The following is an 18,789-nucleotide window of genomic DNA, read 5'->3' as shown; positions in this document are numbered from 1 at the left end:
GGTCGATTTTTCGGAGACATATCTCATGACAAGTGATGAAAATAGCGTTTCGGAGCTTCCAAATTTGAAAATTTCCCGGGAAAGGATTCCCCCAGACCCCCCTACAAGGCTCGTGGCTTCTGCACTCGCGAAAATGCCCCCGTTGCAAAAAACCTAGCTACGGCCCTGCTTAGTCTATTAAGCGGTCGTCAGATCATCTTCTCAAAGGGTACGAGTTTGGCAGCGAATGGCTTCACCTCTGTTGAACGGTCACTGTTGTTGCACCGGTGCATCAGATATCTATTTTAATATCTAATTTATTGTTCAATACCATTTTTAATTAATGAACACTCTAGTTTTAGCTTCTTATATTTTAGATTATATTTCCGTAAATTTTATGTAATTAGATAATTGTGTCTGAAAAGCCCTGTAAAGGGAGACTCAATAAAACGTATGTATGTATGTGTGGGTGTATGTATGTATGTATGTATGTATAATGGATATTTTGCTTAGTCACCATCTTCCTCTTTTTGATTTTCCTGATCGAGTTGTCAAACCTGTATTAAATTAAGCGGTCATTTGGCCCCGAGGGTGACCGTTAATAGTCTTTTCTACATATCCGTTAGGGATAACTTTGCCAAAAATAATGCACTTGTGTATACTAATACTGACTTGGATGTCAATAACTCAACAATGACAAAATTCGATGCTATAATTATAAGTTCCAAAGAAAGTCCGATTCTGGCCAGTCTCCAAGATATGGAATTCTCATTACACCATTTAGTGTCGATTGTTCTTTTTCAGATCTAGAAGACTCCGTTATCTTGGGAAAGAGCAAAAATCATTTGAGAAGTTTAAGGAGTTGGCTGTCCCCTGTAGCACGAAGCGTGAAATCTGCCTGGAAGCGCTGTTGGCGTGCATCCGTGGACGGCTGGGCTGCAAGTACATTTCACTCCCGATGTGACGGCAGGGGTCCGACTGTGACAATAATAAGGGTCGGGAGATATATTTTTGGAGGATACACAAGTATTTCATGGGGTAAGTGAGCATTGTGATCCATGGAAGTGGCATCTATACCTTTGGCGTAATTGGCATTGACATGTTCAGCTAAAAGTGCAGCCTGATACTTAGCAATATGGAGTCATGTGACTCTACCTTTCATACATGGTTAAGCAGTGGCGTACAAAGGTTCTAGGTTAATAGCTCTAGATGCCGTCCCATATCCCCTCGTTCCTCAAGGGGCGAGGACCGCCCCTCCTACACCCACATGGTGTGAATGAACGCCATCCCCCACCCCTTTTCTAGAGTTCTGGTTCTGCAGATAGTAAGTGATGCATTTCTAGCTTGTCAAAACGTGCCCAAATTCCAGGATAATATTATTATAATAATAATTTTGAGTTTATAAAATATCGATATTGTTCTGACTTTCTTGCCACCCTGCTAGTCCATCCTTCAATTGCCATATTGCAAAAGTAGCGACTAACTTACTTCATCGCAAGTTTTTGGTGAAATTTGCAAATTTCGGCTAAGAAAAAACACTCGATCGAATTTGTTTTATGAGAGTAGGGTATTTATTGTCTTTAATTAATAATAATGATTATCATCATCGTCATCATTATGACAGGCACAAGGACAATGTCGCTAACTTATCTTAGAAAACTTTTGTTTCATTTCTTTTAGCTTCTGGTTCTGGCCGGTATCAATACGACTCAAAAGCCTTCTTATTTTCGCTGGTAAACAAGCCAGGATGGGCGCCGGTCAAATTATCTCAGTCAGGGCAATATAGCTCTAGCAAATATTCCATATACTTTTACTCATCCTATGGTCCTACATTCGGAGGAGGACATGACATTAACATCAAAAACTACGCGTCATCTAATAGCAATTCTTACAGCAGCCTTGGCTATACTTACAGCCGACCGAGCGGATACAGCTACACCAGCACCTTCGCACAAACATTCCTGGCAGGAACTTACAAGTTCACACCAGACGAAGTTGAAACCTTTTACGAAACAACCTAATTAATGTAACTCGTGACACCGGCTTTGATATTTGAGCTGAGGTTATTGTACAAGTAGACGCTTAGATGTGAACGAATCTACAGCACTAAGCAAGCCCCTTAAATCTTAATCAAAACACAATCATTAGAACGTATACTACATCATTTTACAAACAAACGAAAAATAGAATTGTCAAAAAGAGAAATGATTTTGATATCTACAACTGGTCCTACTGCGGTGATCTTTTTTCACCTGGATACGAGTCTGGGGGCAGCTGTGCTGTCATCTGTCAGAAAACAGTTACTTCCTTATTATGAGGGCAAAGAAATCTCTGCTTCCGAGTAAACAAAGTTGAAAGAAAAAAAAACAGTACAGTGATATTTCTAATTTACTGAACCAGGCTGTCCTCACTGCTTTGTTGCCCAATGCGATACCACTAATATAGTAATCAAAAATTAAGATTACTAATTGCTTAAAGCGGTAACACTATCTCATATACAGGGAGCGACTGCTTGCAGTCACGTGACAATCTCGATCACCTTGTAGCAGTGTAGTAATTAAAATTACCAGCGTTGGGTTACTACCTTATGTAAGCCCTACGTATAAAATCTGAGGCACATCAGTATCCTTTATGACAGACCTTATTATATAAAATATTATTAAATAAAATATACCCCTATAGGAAATTTCTACTGATAATAAATAAATAAAAGATCACGCTCACGGGCAAGTATTATTGTTAATGTCTAGACAAAAATTAAAATTCAATAAAATTACTCAGGTTTGTCATAAAAAGAGATCTTCATTCTCTCATCGTTGTCAATAATGAGAGTTAATGGTCACGTTGTCAAACTTGTTTCCTTTCCTGTAAACGTGATGTTTGATTTCAGCAATAATTTAAAATATGGTATCTGTTGGAACTTTGACCACGTTTGAGTACAACAGGAGGAAGGTTAACAACCGGCAGAGCAGCCCGGCTCACGTCAATCTAATGTAAGCTAATTTACTACACTTGTTTTTATGGGCTTAAGGAGAAGGATCAGGTTTAACTGTCTTGCAACTTTCCCTCAAACGTGGAGAGACTGTGACAGAAAACAAGAATTGAATTAAATAAATTACTCATGCTCGAATGTTTGTTACAAAAAGAGAAACTTTATTCTCTCCACGTTATCAAGAATGAAGAATAAAGCCAACGGTCACGTGGTCAACCTCTTACGTGATGTTTGATTTCTGATACCGTAAAATTCTGAAAATAAGCCCCTCCATGTATAAGCCCCTCCAAATATAAGCCCCCCAAACTCGTAACGCAAAAAACCCTCCTTTAAATCGCCCCTCCAAATATAAGCCCCCCCCCCCCCCCCCGGGGCTTGTACTTGGAAATTGCCCTCAAATACAAAGTAAAACAAAGAGAAACGGTAAATTTACTTCCAACTATAAGGCTAGCCCAATCAGTTTCGAAACGCAAATTTCCTCCGCACATAAGCCCCTCCGAATATAAGCCCCTCCAAAAATAAGCCCCTCAAAAAGGGCCTTTGAAAAGCATAAGCCCCGGGGCTTATTTTCGAAATTGTACGGTATTTTAGAATACGGACTGACTGTTGGAACTTTGACCACGTTTGAGTGCAACAAGAGAAAAGATACCATCGGCAAAATAGCCCGGCTTACGTCACGTATCTAATGTAAGCTAACACTCTTGTTTTTCTGGGCTAAATCAGAAGCGGATCAGGTTTAAGTTGCAGCTTTCCCTCAAACTTCCGTCTTCGAGTGGCTGTGAAAGAAAACGACCGTAAAACTACAAAAATGAAAACCGTAAACTCTTCAAAATCTCAACGAGTCCTTGAGTTTGTTCCGTCAATTAGACCATCGTTCCTTTCGGTGGTATTAGTTTTAGTTTGCGGTTGTCTCTGGGTGAAAAATGAAGCAACAAACGAACGACTGATTTCGCTGGAATCTCGTATTTACTGTGTTCCTTGCACTAAGCGTGGCACGATTGATAATCTTGACAGGATGACTTTCTCACCGACAAAAGATATCGCAATGGACCTTTCAAAGAAGATGCAGACACAAGTTTTAGATGATGGGAACGGCTATACCTCAGGTAAAATTTATTCTTACACTTCTTACTTGGATGGCCTTGTGTACATTGAGGATGTTAAGACCTGGTTTTATTCTCCCTCGGTTAAGACATAACCCGCTTTCATGACGTGAGTTCGCGTTAACAACACCGGATCTTTTGCAATTCCAAAATAGTATTAGATTTTGACTTAGACTGTATGAAACTGTTTTGTATAATGCTCCCTAGATGTCAGTAATTAAGCCACTGCCACTGATAAAAAACTGAAGAGATCTACAGCGTAAATGAAGTTGAATTTATAAATAATGTGTCTACAAGGGCAGAGCAAGATTCCTTCACGCGCCAGATAGTCGATATCATTACGAGGGGGACACTGGGGGTACCCAATACCGCTATACCGTAACAAAAATTGGCAAATACCGAAATACCGTGTTGAAAATCGACGAAATACCGATACTGCAATTATGATCGTTCACGCGTAATTAAAGTTGTAACAATCTCATGTTCTGTTTATCGTAAACATGTATGCACCATCAATCAACCTCAGCCATTGCGCAAAAACGTGAGAAGACCTCAAATTGATCGGTACAACCATCTAAAAAGCTCGGTCATTAGATGATTTTGGATTCCCTACCAGTTTTTTTTTTTTTTTTTAATATTGACCTGCTTTAGACAGAAGAGCGAAAATGAACAGTACCGCAATGGCCATGAAGGATCTTCTTTTACCGAATACCATTAACCAAAAGGATGAAAAGCCGCATACCGCAGGGCTAGTTGATACCGCAATTTACCGCACATTGAAATCAAAATCACAGAAATACCGCTTGAAAAAAAGCTCAATACCCGGGGGGGCACTTGGGTATTTTTTGGGTGGGTATGTGCCGCCCGGGACTCCAAATTGGCACCCCGTTCTAAAAAAAAATTCCCCTAAAATTGATACCCTGTTCTAGTAATAGGCCATTTTTTTACACCCCGTTCTAGAATTCGTCCTAAAGGCTGATACCGCGTTCTTTTTTATACTTCGTTCCAGAAAGTTTGTAAATTGAAATAGCCCTGTTTTTTAAAAAAGATATTTCTTTATTTGTTCGACTTATACATCAAATAAATGCTTCTTCATAATCAGCAACATTTTTAAGCAGAAGATAAAGCCGCGATCCACAATTTTTTATACCCCGTTCTAGAAAACGCCTCTGAAATGGATACCCCGTTCTAAATCAGGAGCTTCAAAATCACGACCCCGTTGGGCGGCACATACCTGTATAGGTAATGTATGGGAGTACCCCCCCCCCCCCCCCCCCGGGGCTCAATACCGCAATACGGTAAACCCCCATGTCCCCCTCCATTACTATACAGCTTTTCAACAAGATTGTCTTTTTAGGATTTTTAGCTAGACGACATTAGATGAGGTTCCTTAAACATTTCTTTAAGCGGGGCCTGCATGTGCTTCTGGTCTGAGGTTATTTGGGGTCTCGGAATTGAAAGGTATTGCGTGACCAATTTCAAGCAATAATGACCCAATTCTTGGCAATTCATTTTTAGATTTATCTGTTTGCTTTAGATTGAGCTATTTTCGTTTAGCTCTTTCTGAATAAATTTTCGAATAGTATAGACATTATAGATCAGTATAGACAAAAGGCGTGTATTAAGAGATTATTCATGGAGATATTTCCGTTTCTTTCAAAGGAGTTCAGTCTAATTTGAAAAAATGTCAGCCGTATCATTCTTTCGTTCCTTCTCGGTCTTGCTCATTTTTAACTCGTGGGTACGCGCGAGCGTACTGTCACGAGTTATTGCAGGGACAGGGATATGTAAATGAGTCACTCGCTCACTCGTAGTAGACGCACTTCGTAATTAATCGGGTCCGAACTCGAGAGCGCGAAGATCTATCGTTTCCAAAGAAGCACGCGCTCGCCGAAGTTCGGTGGCATCAAATTCGTCGCTGAGAGCGTGCATCGTGCGCTACCGCACGGTTAGATGATAGTTAAGACACGCAAGAATCTTTCAGATTAGTACGATTCAAGAGCCTTTGACTCGCCCAGGCGTTACATTTGACGAGAAGATGAGCATTTGCTCTTCGACTCCTTCAACTTCGACGCTGACTTTATCTCCTACCTTGTAGTAATGTAGTAGGTTATGTGTATGAATGAATGTATGGTAAATAAAGGCACTTCTTCTTTTTCTTCTTAAGGACTCCCCAAGATCACAGGGGGAAATGGATGTGATTTTAAGCATTAGCTTTAAAATGACAGCGGAAATCGAGATAAGAAAACATCAGCTTATGTTTTGTGTCCTCCTTCGCGGAGGAGTTGTGTCGGCTTTGGATCGCATATGTTGTTTCATTGCTTTGAATTGCCATGAAATGCGTTCACATTGTTTTTTACTGTCAATAGCCTGGTTTCAATTAGCCTTAATTTCATCCGATTGCTTCGAGTCTTTTTTTCAATTGGTTGAGTATGGCTCGATAGTTTGCCGGCGGAAGTTCCATGGAAAAGGTATTAAACTTGACACTTTTCACCTAATTATGTGATCATCCTCAATGGCGTATATAGTGGCTACGTGATGTCTGGTCAACCCGAAGGAACCGGGTTCAAATTCTGCGAAGGACCTTCTTTTTTCCTTTTTTGTTTTGTTTTGTTTGCTTATTTGTTTTGCTGTTGTTTTTTTTTTTTTGCATTTTTTGTTTTTAAATATATACCTAAATAACTGTTCACAAAGTGCAACAAGCAGTAAGAAAAGTATTGTGTTTCCAGATGAATTTCTATCATTTCCTAAAATTTACTGTGGGAAAACCAGAGGTGATAACTAATTGATTATTTTCTAAACAACGTACCCACGAGTTGACGACAGTCTTTCTTTGATTACAATTTATCAGTGGGTAATTAACAGGTATTATCTAATTTTACTTTACCGCAGTCAGCCCGTTGCCAATAAAGGCATCAGCAACCATCCGGGTAAGAAAGCGAAGAAACGTTTTTAACGATACTTCAGCAGGCATCACCATACAAGAAGTGAGAAAAGAAATCAGCAAACAGTTTGAACAACTTATGCCCACCAAGTACTGTAAGTCAAGTGAGAAGGTATGCCCTGCCGGTCCCCCCGGATATCCTGGTCCCATTGGAGCGACGGGACCACGTGGCAGGGGGGGACCAAAGGGAAAGAAAGGTCCGCAAGGTCCCATGGGACCACCTGGAAAATCCGGAGAAACAGGAATAACTGGTCCTGCAGGACCGAGAGGAGAAAAGGGAGACAAAGGAGACCCTGGGCCAAAAGGCATTCCGGGGCCACCTGGAAGGCCTGGGAAATCGATATCTGCTCCACAAGTGATTTTATCACCGGCAGAGCAGACACGAGACGAGGGAAGAAATACGGCATTTTATTGCACGGTCGCCGGAAATCCTACCCCAGTCGTGGAATGGCAATTTAAAGGAAGAAAACTTCAGCCAAGTGCAAAGTATTTGATTAAGGAAGGAGAGTTGATGGTTAGAAATCTGAATTAAAGCGATGCTGGACCGTACACATGTGCTGCCAGAAACATTCTTGGATCGTCCGAGGCAACTGGTAACTTGTCTGTTCGAGGTGAGAGAGAAATTTTCATTTTTTTGGTTTGTTATGGCAGGCCGTTAAATTCTGTTTGTTATGTCAGTATTGTTGGTTTTCAAATGACGTCACTAAAATTCAAACTAAAAAACTATCGATCCTACGGAGATTTTACTTTCACGATAAATTAGAGCGGCTGAAAACTAATTTTCATACAATTTTTCGCCTCACAAGGGTTCTTGGTTTTGTGATAGAGTAAGCTTGAATTTCTAAGCTTTTGTGTGACGCGGCATTTACATGACGGCCAAGAGAGCTGTCATGTTGGTTAAAAAAATGACTTATTTCAGGAAATTTTGCTATCTAAACAGTTCACGTATTAGAAAAAGTATTACTTTAATGTTTATGAGTTTCTCGAAGAATAAATTCACGCTTTTGTAGCAAAACTCGAAAACAGATGTTTCTTTTGGCTTCCGTCCGCCATGTTGGAGCTCATCCGGATGAGCACGAGCATGGCGTCTCCATACAAATCTCTATAAGTTTGAGTAAAGCATTTCTTCCGATATCTCGTATACGAAATATTCCTCTGACCTGAATCTTGGCGAGGGTCTTTGTATATGTACCTCCTTTCATTCCCAAGATTCTGGACTTTATCTATTGAACGGTTTTGATGTTTATTTTGATCTATTTTGGATGGCGTGACACTGAAAACCAGCAATATGTTACATGTCCTCTCAAGGTAAGGTCGCGAGAATTGAACAGTACCTTTTAAAACATCTAAGGAATCCTGTAAGATGTAAAGGCATAGAGCACCATCCTCAATCAATCAATCAATCAATCAATCAATCAATAACTTTATTAACCTGTCATCGCTTCTAGCGCAACACAAGTGGTGAACTAATCGGGGACACTCCCCTTGTCATCTTACCTTAGAGTTAATTGAGCCACTCCTGGTGCCTCACTGAAGAAACACCGTAAAATGCAAAGGTCGATTCGTGACCCTTTCACACCTTTTGTAGCCATGACTTCAAATTCTAAAAAAAGACACTAACAGAGTGCTAACGAATTATTTGAATTTGTTTCTTCTCTCGTTTCTTTTCTGTTAAACAAATGCACATCTTGTACAAAGTTTCCCGAAAAAGAAAAGATTTATGTATTGTCATCTTTCTCAGTTGCAATCCTTTAGACTAAAAGAGGGCTTCATAGTATAAACCAGATAATTGTTTTTCAGGTCTTCCAATCTTCACAAAAGTTCCACCTTCACTTGCCACACCAGTACAAGGCACTACCTTTCAAGTAACCTGTCAAGCTAAAGGCTATCCTCGTCCTGTAGTAACCTGGATTCGAGCGGTGCTACCTTTTCCTGTCGGCAGGACTGAGGTAAACAAGGGTACATTAACCATTAAGAACCTAATCCCGGCTGACAACGGTTTGTACGAATGTGTGGCAACAAACATCATTGGAACGAAGAAAGCCAGGATCAATGTGGCAGTACAACGCAGCTCAGCTGCAGGTTTGTCTTATGCGACAAGGCAGGGGCGGATCCAGGATTTTTCTGAGGTGGGGTTGCACCACTAAGGAATGGCGTAACTGACTGGTGACGTAAACCAGGAGCCTATTACAAGGCTTTTTCAGTGCCAAACTACTTGAACACCAATAAACCACATTATTTATTATTATTATTATTAGTATTAGTATTATTATTATTTTTTGCAGAATACTAGTTGAATGTAATATTTGCACACCCCCTGCACCCTTCCCCTAGATCCGCCCATGCAGGGTCTGTACAGACATAAATTAAACATTTAGTGACATGAAACATAATCCTTGATTAATGGAGATCATGGTTACAGATTGTAGAGACTGCCGGAAAGGCTAGTAAGGTTCGTACATCCAGTTCAAGACAAATATGTTAGGACATTATCACAACATCATTCAGACTGACAGTGATGGTCTTACATATTATTATAAAAAGAGTGTTATTGTTATAGGTTGACCTGTAAGTAGCAGGTTCTAAAAGGGAAAAGGAGAGGGGAGCCTTCACTAGAGTTTAAATTTGAAATACCAAAAATTTCCTAGCCAGAAAATAACGTGGCACTTGATATCCAGTCTCTTGTTACTTGGATGCCGTTACACTTGGCAAGGAAATGAACTGTTGAAGAATTTTTAAACAGTTCTAGATGATATTCTTGGCCATAACAGCGTTCTTTTGCCAAATAAAAGAAGTAGATTTTTTCCCCCCAGGTTTGCACGACTCCGTTATTGTGGGAAGCAACAATAATTACTTAACCTCGTTCAACAACTGGCTGGCACCTGTGGCAAAAAGCGTTAATTCTCTCTGGAAACGCTGTTGGCGTGCATCCGTGGACGGCTGGGCTGCAAGTACATTTCACTTCCAATGTGACGGCAAGGGCCCGACTGTAACAATAATAAGGGTCGGGAGATACATTTTTGGAGGATACACCAGTAAATCTTGGGGTAAGTGCGCATTATAAGGGACGGTTACCTTACCTTTGAAGTTACTTGCATGGATATGTTCGGCTATAAGTGCAGCTTGATAGCCTGGTACTGAGCAACGTGGAGTCAGTTTTACCTTGCAAGGTTAAACAGCAGCCTATAAAGTATTCAGGTTAGCGGACCTAGATTCGGACGCGCACCCCCCGTCCCTCAAAACCGAGGACCCCCCTCCTAGACTTACAAGGAATGAGCAAATGTGGCAAGAAACAACAACAACAGATCATGATTTTCCAGATTTACTCTATACAAGTTACGAAAGGACATATCTAATTACTTGACGTTTTATTTATTATTTTTCAAATATTTTTTTTGCTCGAATCTATTGCTTTGTAATTGCGAATTTTGCTTTTAGACAGCTCTCATAGACGAAAACCTTTGCTCCCGTAAGCGCACAGTCTCTTAGGTTTCAGGACCCCGAATGTTAATCTCCCGTTCAAAATTTGGCTGCTTGTTGGAGGTTTTATTGTAAGCAACAAAATGAAACACTGCGTGATAAACACAAAGTATACACATTCTCATGGTTATTTTATCAATAATTTATAAAGCACTTAGTATCTGTAAATTTTTTTCCACTAATTGTATATTACTAGGCGACCCAGTGATTTACATTTTTTCGTTTTAATTGGATGTGTTTGGAGTTATTCTTGTCGAGGGTATAGATGTAAGCAGGGTAATATGATTGATCGTGAGTAGATTTCAATTCAGGGGGTAATCGACCGTGTTCTTCAAATTGGCCGAACGCGTATTTTTTGTTTATTTACATTGCTAATGTACGGATACATGTTGAAAGAAGAACTAAAAAAAGGCCCGAGTTCCAGGTAGGAATTAAACTCTTGACACACTTCATGAGTTTTTTTTTTATGTGTCTTGTGTTCATTTTGCCTGCGTCGCAGACGTTCTAATTTACCTTCTGTATCAGAAAAAATATCCCAAATGTCACTTTTATTTCATCTCTGTTTTCTTGTAGGTTCTGGCATTAGGTATCGGCACGACTCAAACGCCTTTTTGTTCTCACTTGTAAACAAGCCAGGATGGGCACCCGTCAAGCTGCCTCAGACAGGGAAATATAGCTCCAGCAGGCAATATTCCATAGACGATTACCCATCATATGGGCCTACATTCGGAGGAGGATATGACATTCACATATCAAACTACGCGTCATCCAATCGCAATTCATACAGCGAGCTTGGCTATACTTACAGCCCACCGAGCGGATACAGCTACACCAGCACCTTCGCACAAACATTCCTGGCAGGAACTTACAAGTTCACACCAGGGGAAATAGAAACGTTTTACGAAACAACTTAAATAACTCTAATGAGCTACAACCGGCTTTTATGTTTAAGTAATGAGCTTGTTGTGTCTTCTTAAATATGTATTATCTGATGATCACTAAAAATAACTATAGTAGACAATCTCTAAAATCGATTGTCCCACTAAGCTTATAAGTAAAAAATTCTTAACAGCTGTATGAAAAGAGGCTACGAAATGTTAGAGAACATAGTACATTGTTACATTATAGAGGGCAACGTGGTTGTTAGGTATGTGTTAGGCTCGACTACACTGAATAGACAGTTTGAGCGAAATCTGCAAGAGCGTTATCGACATATTTCGGAATGAAGTTTTTATGGTTAGAAATACGCACAGCATGAAAATGGAGGTTTACGAAAAATTAAAGACTGCTTAAAGCTGCGTAAAGTTGGTTAACCAACTTTACGCCAAATTTCTATTGCGCGTAAAGGATAGTAAAGGTAGATTTACGCGATCGGCACTTAAAGCCTACGTAAAGTTAGCGTAAAGTTGGTTTACCAACTTTACGCAGCTTTAAGCTAGTAAATAAAGAGTGCGTAAATTTGCGTTAAAACCGTACACGTAAAGAAGTTGTGAAGCTTGCGTAAATTTGGACGTGCACTTCAAAATAATCCTCATCGCAAAGCGCCGTCCAGACAAAAAATGGTTCCGTTTTAACTCGTTTAAACTGTTAAAAGAATCGTTTCTCTCTCAATAAGATCTTGCGAGCTCGGTTCCTTTTTCTTTTATCCACCAATCCAGCCCCTAGAACCAACTGTTTTTGTAAGAGTTGAACGCGCGCATAGTATTTTAGGACAATGAAAAATTCAGTTAAAACATCGGTGCTGAAAGTGTTTTGTTGGGAAGAATCGGTTAGCCATGTTCCCGCGCCTGCCTACCAATGGTCTCACGATTAGAAAACAGAATAATCGAGAAGCATACTCGGCAGTGATCCATAGAATAAACATGTTTAATCAGTGAAAATGATCCGGATTTAGAGTGGGCCTAGAGGTCAGTACTGTTTATTAAAAGGGCTTTCTTACAAAATAACTTTCAAAAGACACCCAATTTTAAGTACTGGGATGATTATTACTAAATTTGATAAATTTATTGTTACTAAGAATTAAGTCTTGGGGTTATTGCGTGGTCTCTGATTAACCATAAATACGATTTTGACATTGATTTGATATCCTTTTTCGATTTGGAGCGAACAGCTGGTTTGAAATCAGGAGTAACGTCTTGGGGTCGGTCATTCTCGCAGCTCTGAACTGTTTTTTTAGCATAAACTTGCTTGAAATTATAATACTGTACTCTGCTAAGTGTGGAGGGGCCAAAAACCATACCGTATTCGGTCCAGCAGCACTTCCCCGTATTATACTGAAGGCCATTAAGGAAGGTACAGAGTAGTGCCTCATTCACACCAACGAAATATGAAAATCAGTCTCTATCTTTAAGGACTGGCTTTTAGAGAAGATTGGAATAAGCTTGAACTTTTAGTTCCCTTTGGGTTAAATAACTTGAAAACCGTACTTTACAAATGTTTAAAGTACGGTATGAATAATTATGGTGTGAATAAGGCACAAGTTAGGTAATTTATTAAAATAAAGAAAAATAAACCATGTTGTTTTATAAAAAATGAAACGACCTTTAATTGTCCTGCAGTAATTCCGTAACATTACTGACAATCACTATTAGTATACAGTGTAGTCGTACTTTATCAGATCACTTGTCAATCCACATTTTAGAATCCTACAGTCAGAAATGACATTATGAGGATATATTTTTAAAATCATAACCAATTATAAGTGTCTTGATTATTTAAGATAATATCCTTATCAGAACCATGGGAAATGTACGAAAACAATGTATTTAAATATTAAGCATGCATGCACACATTTTCAGATCAAACCCGACTAGTGACTGAACCAAATTTTATCACTTGGTTCTGGTAACTCCGTGCACAAAGAAATTATAAAACATTTTTCAGTACCTACTAAGACTGTGAGCTGCCTTGTTTGTTAAATATAGTTAAAAAAAAAAAAATTACAAAAACTTCTCATTCCTTGTGTGAGTGTCCTGAAAATTGTTTCAGTCTTTAACTCGCTGAGTACACAGCTCTGAGAATAATTTTCATTAGTGAAATAATCTGGGGATGGGGGAAATTACCAACTTCTCTTCCCTATTAAGTTTTACAGAACAGCATGCAAATTTTTGCTTTATGCGCTGCACTGGCATAAAGAGTGAGGGTCCACAGTGTACATAATCATAGCATTTCCAAACCTGAGTAGGACTGCCAAAATGATCTTGTTCATGATCAGTTTTGTACCACCAGACAACAGCAAATACATGTTGATATAATTCTCCATTGAGCTTTACACTGTGGACAACAAAGCAATTAACTATCCCAGGTCGGCTGGGTGCAGAGATGTCAATGGAGCCATCCTCGGCAGTCCAAGAAGCTATTATACGAGCACTCCTCATGTTTCGACGATCCAACTTTGACCCAAACTTCTCAGTCCCAAGCTTGATGTTCGAATACTTGCGGCCAACACTTGAAGATAATTCAACTTCTTGTCTAGAATACAATGTTTTGTAGCATTCAAAAAGTACCCTTAGTTCATCTGAATCCAAAACAAAGTGTTTGAATGAGTTGGGTAGACCAACAAGGGTAAGATCAGACCAATGAAAATCTCCTATATTCCAGCAACAGGCACTGTTAAATAACTGAGTAGCAGTTTTTAAAATTAAACCTTCAGCACAATCATTTTTTCTGGTGTAAAAAAAGGCATAAAGGTTTCTTGAAATTCATTTGGGAAGGTAACATCCCAAACAAAACGTCCAGCTAGAAGTTTTCTCATAATTTGCACTTCAATAGATCTCCATTAACTTGCATACTCCCCAGAATTCCATTAAATCGCTCAAAACTGAAGCACCAGAATGCATGCACTGGTCCAAAGTCAATTACACATTCCTTTAAATGACAGTGAAGGTGCATATTAGGGGTGGCAAACTTCTTTCCATACAACTGTTCAAACTTTTGGCCAAATTTTACAAAAAGCAGATCAGCTTTGACAATATCAGTCTTGGATATGATTGGAGAACATATCCACTTGCAGGCAAGAAAAAATATCTGCCAACAGATTATGTGTCTCTCTGGAAGCAGATCTTTTAAACAAAACAAGGAATATATCAGCGTCCAATTTTTCCACTGTGATGCAGTGTAACCACCATAGTTTGATGCAATTTTGTGGGGCAAACGTCCATTTCCTGTTCCAACATCAAACAAATGAATCTTTTCCTCCAAAAGCTCTAGATTTTTCTTTCTTAACAAATTCTTCTTTACCCAGAGTTTGAAGACATATTTTGCAGTTCCCAGGAACAGATTATGCATAGGATCAATAGAGGTGAACCTCACAGCATCAAAATATTCAAGCTGCAAAAGACAACTATAATAGACACCATACTTTTTGGCTTATTCCTCATGCTTGGTTTGGGTAGATGCTTTGCGTACCATTTCCGCATGGATGCGGTGACTGTGATTGTGACGTGGTGGCCACAAGTCTCTTTCAAAGCCAGAATAATCAGCTTTCTCGCCAAAACTACTTGGAAAATATTTAAAACATTTGGAACAGCCACGATGTGCTGAATGACCTTTAAATCCACACAGTTTACGCACTGCAGGCAAATCAGCTGATGCGAGAATAACAGCACCTCGATAGGTAAGTGGTATCTCACTCTGACTGGTTGTCAGTTTTACACCCTTCCAAAATGCCTTGAACTCGTCAACAATTGGCTCCAAAAAAGTGTTTAATGATTTTGGCTCCTTTGTCATCTCTGGTATAATCCCTGCAACTATAACATTCTCCCATTTAAAACGCTCTTCCCTAGGTAGATTTAATAAAACCAGATATATAACCCCCACAGATCTGTCATTTCTTCTCTTGAAGGGTTGAAACCAATCCACATTAATAGCAAATGTAAGGTTCCTGGGTGCATTGAGGAAGTCATTTCCTTTGTACTTAAGAAAGTCCTTCCAGATCTTGCCATCATATACATCTGATATTATGTTTTCATCAACAATACGTTCACGCCACTGCTCACACATTTCAGGAATGCCTGGTCTTTTAAGCAAAGTTTCAACTTGCTCAATAACACTGTTGAAGCAGTAAAGTTTAAATGGATAAAAACAAACTTTACCACTACCCAGGACAATCTTGATATTCGGTTGTTATCTGTAGAAAACGAAGCGCTTTTAACATGCAATTTTACCTCATATTTACCCTGCGAGTAGAGGCTACATTTTTACTGTGTGAGCTGGCGTGCGAAAAGTAAGCTACTTTTCGCACGACAGCTCACACAGCGAAAATGTGAGGTAAACAGGGGTACATTAACAATTAAGAACCTACCCCCGGCTGACAACGGTTTGTACGAATGTGTGGCAACAAACATCATTGGAACGAAGAAGGCCAGGATCAATGTGGCAGTACAACGCAGCTCAGCTGCAGGTTTGTCCTAGGCGGCAAGGCAGCAGGGGCGGATCCAGGATTTTTCTAAGGTAGGGTTGCACCACTAAGGAATGGTGTGACAGACTGGTGACGTAAACCAGGAGCCTATTACCAGGATTTTTCAGTGCCAAACTACCATTTTTATTGCGTTTAACATAAATGCTTCAACCTCGCTTCATGCTTTACTTCAACACCAATAAACCACATAGTCGTTTTCTTTTTGGCAGAATACCAGTTGCATTAGAAAGTCGCAGGTCACCTGTGCGGTGCGCACTCCCTGCACCCTCCCCTAGATCCGCCCATGCAAGGTCTTTACAGACATAACTGGAACATTTAGTGACATGTAACATAATCCTTAATGGAGACCATGGTTACAGATTGTAGAGATTGAAGGGGCTTTAAGGAGGTTCGTATATCCCGTTCCTGACAAATATGTCAGACTTCTTAAGTTAAATTTGTATAGGACTGACAGTGATGGTCTTTCATATTGTTATAAAAAGAGTGTCATTGTTATATGTTGAGCTGTGAGTAGCATGTTCTTAAAGGGAAATGGAGAGGGGAGCCTTCACTAAAGTTTAAATTTGAAATACTAAGAATTTCCTCGCCAGAAAATAAAGTGGCACTTGATATCCAGTCTCCTGTCACTTGGATGCCGTTACACATGGCATGGAAATGAACTGTTGAAGAGTTTTTAAAAAGTTCTAATTATATTCTTAGCCATAACACTGATATTTTGCAAAAAAAAGAAGTAGATTTTGCACGACTCCGTTATTGTGGAAAGCAACAATAAGTACTTAACCTCGTTAAACAAATGGCAAAAAGCGTTAATTCTCTCTGGAAACGCTGTTGGCGTGCATCCGTGGACGGCTAGGCTCTACCTTTCATACATGGTTAAGCAGTGGCGGACAAAGGTTCCAGGTTAATAGCTCTAGATGCGGGTTCATATCCCTCGTTCCTCAAGGGGCGAGGACCACCCCTCCTACACTCACTTGGTGTGAATGAGCGCCCCCCCCCCCCCCCCCCACCTTCTCTAGAGTTCTGGTTCTATAGCTGGTAAGTGATACATTTCTAGGTTGTCAAAACGTGCCAAAATTCCAGGCTAATACTTTTATAATAATAATTTTGAGTTCATAAAATATCAATATTGTTCTGACTTTCTTGCCACCCTGCTATCTTCCATCCTTCAATTTCCATATTGCAAAAGTAGCGACTAACGTACTTCATCACAAGTTTTTGGTGCAATTAATAATAATTAATAATTAATAATAATCATCACCATCATCGTCATCATTATGACAGGCACGAGGACAATGTCGCTAACTTATCTTAGAAAAGTTTTGTTTCATTTCTTTTAGCTTCTGGTTCTGGCCGGTATCAATACGACTCAAAAGCCTTCTTATTTTCGCTGGTAAACAAACCAGGATGGGCGCCTGTCAAATTGTCTCAGTCAGGGCAATATAGTTATAGAAAATATTCCACATTCTTTCGCTCATCCTATGGGCCTACACTCGGAGGAGGACATGACATTCACGTTTCAAACTACGCGTCATCTAATAGCAATCCTTACAGCAACCTTGGCTGGACTTACAGCCCACCGAGCGGGTGCAGCGTCACCAGCACCTTCGCACGAACATTCCTGGCAGGAACATACAGATTCACAACAGACGAAGTTGAAACCTTTTACGTAACAACCTGATTCATATAATTCGTGACACCGGCTTTGATATTTGAGCTGAGCTGATTGTACAAGTAGACGCTTAAGCAAGCCCCTTATATCTAAATAAGAACACAATCATTAGAACGTATACTACAACATTTTACAAATAAACGAAAAAAAGAATTGTCAAAAAGAGAAATGATTTTGATATCTAAAACTGGTCCAACTGCGCTGATCTTTTTTCACCTGGATACGAGTCTGGGGGCCGCTATACTGTCATCTGTCAGAAAACAGTTACTTCCTTATCACGAGGGCAAAGAAATCTCAGTCTTCGAGTAAACAAAGTTAAAAAAAAAAAAAGCAGTGCAGTGATATCTTACTGAACCAGGCTGTCCTCACTGCTTTGTTGCCAAATGCGATACCACTAATATTAGTAATCAAAAATTAAGATTACTAATTTCTTAATGCGGCAACACTATCTCATAAACAGGAACTAGACTGCTTGCAGTCACGTGACGATCACCTTCTAGCAGTGTAGTAATTAAAATTACCAGCGTTAGGTTACTACCTCATGTAAGCCCTACGTATAAAATCTGAGGCACATCATTATCCTTTATGACTGACCTATTATATATTATAAATAAAATATACCCTTATAGGAAATTTCTACTGATAATAAATAGATAAAAGATCACGTTTACGGGCTAGTATTAATTGTTAATGTACAGACAAGAATTAAAATGCAGTAAAATCACTCATGTTTGTCATAAAAAGAGAGCTTTATTCTCTCAACGTTATCAATAATGAGGGTTAATGGTCACGTGGTCCAACTTGTTTCCTTTCCTGTAAACGTGATGTTTGATCTCAGCAATAATTTAAAATATGGTATCTGTTGGAACTTTGACCACGTTTGAGTGCAACAGGAGGAAGGTTAACAACCGGCAGAGCAGCCCGGCTTACGTCAATCTAATGTGAGCTAATTTTACTACACTTGTTTTTATGGGCGTAAGGAGAAGGGATCAGGTTTAACTTGCAACTTTCCCTTAAGCTTGGAGTGACTGTATCAGAAAACAAGAATTGAATTAAATAAATTACTCATGCTCGAATGTTTGTTACAAAAAGAGAAACTTTATTCTCTCCACGTTATCAAGAATGAAGAATAAAGCCAATGGTCACGTGGTCAACCTCTTACCTTTCCTGTAAACGTGATGTTTGATTTCTGCATAGAATAAG

The 18,789-nt window shown here is 39.5% G+C and overlaps 1 protein-coding gene and 1 pseudogene across 1 annotated transcript; one reads left to right on the top strand and one right to left on the bottom strand.

The window, feature by feature from the left end:
- LOC140945508 (uncharacterized) overlaps nucleotides 1–11,505 on the top strand; it is a 73,729-nt pseudogene extending 62,224 nt beyond the window's left edge.
- Nucleotides 11,506–13,041: 1,536 nt separating this feature from the next.
- On the bottom strand, nucleotides 13,042–18,781 carry LOC140945507 (uncharacterized). Its single transcript, XM_073394525.1, has 3 exons — nucleotides 18,749–18,781; nucleotides 17,467–17,535; nucleotides 13,042–15,607 (listed from the first exon to the last, which is right to left on the bottom strand). The coding sequence occupies exons 1-3, from the start codon at nucleotides 18,779–18,781 to the stop codon at nucleotides 14,867–14,869; spliced, it is 843 nt and encodes a 280-aa protein (XP_073250626.1). The 3' UTR covers nucleotides 13,042–14,866.
- Between the last annotated feature and the right edge of the window lie 8 nt (nucleotides 18,782–18,789).

The sequence above is a fragment of the Porites lutea genome, chromosome 8 (genome assembly GCF_958299795.1).
Source record: "Porites lutea chromosome 8, jaPorLute2.1, whole genome shotgun sequence".
Lineage (NCBI taxonomy): Eukaryota > Metazoa > Cnidaria > Anthozoa > Scleractinia > Poritidae > Porites > Porites lutea.
The sequence above is the reverse complement of the archived record's forward strand: the minus strand, read 5'-3'. Positions and strand labels throughout refer to the sequence as shown.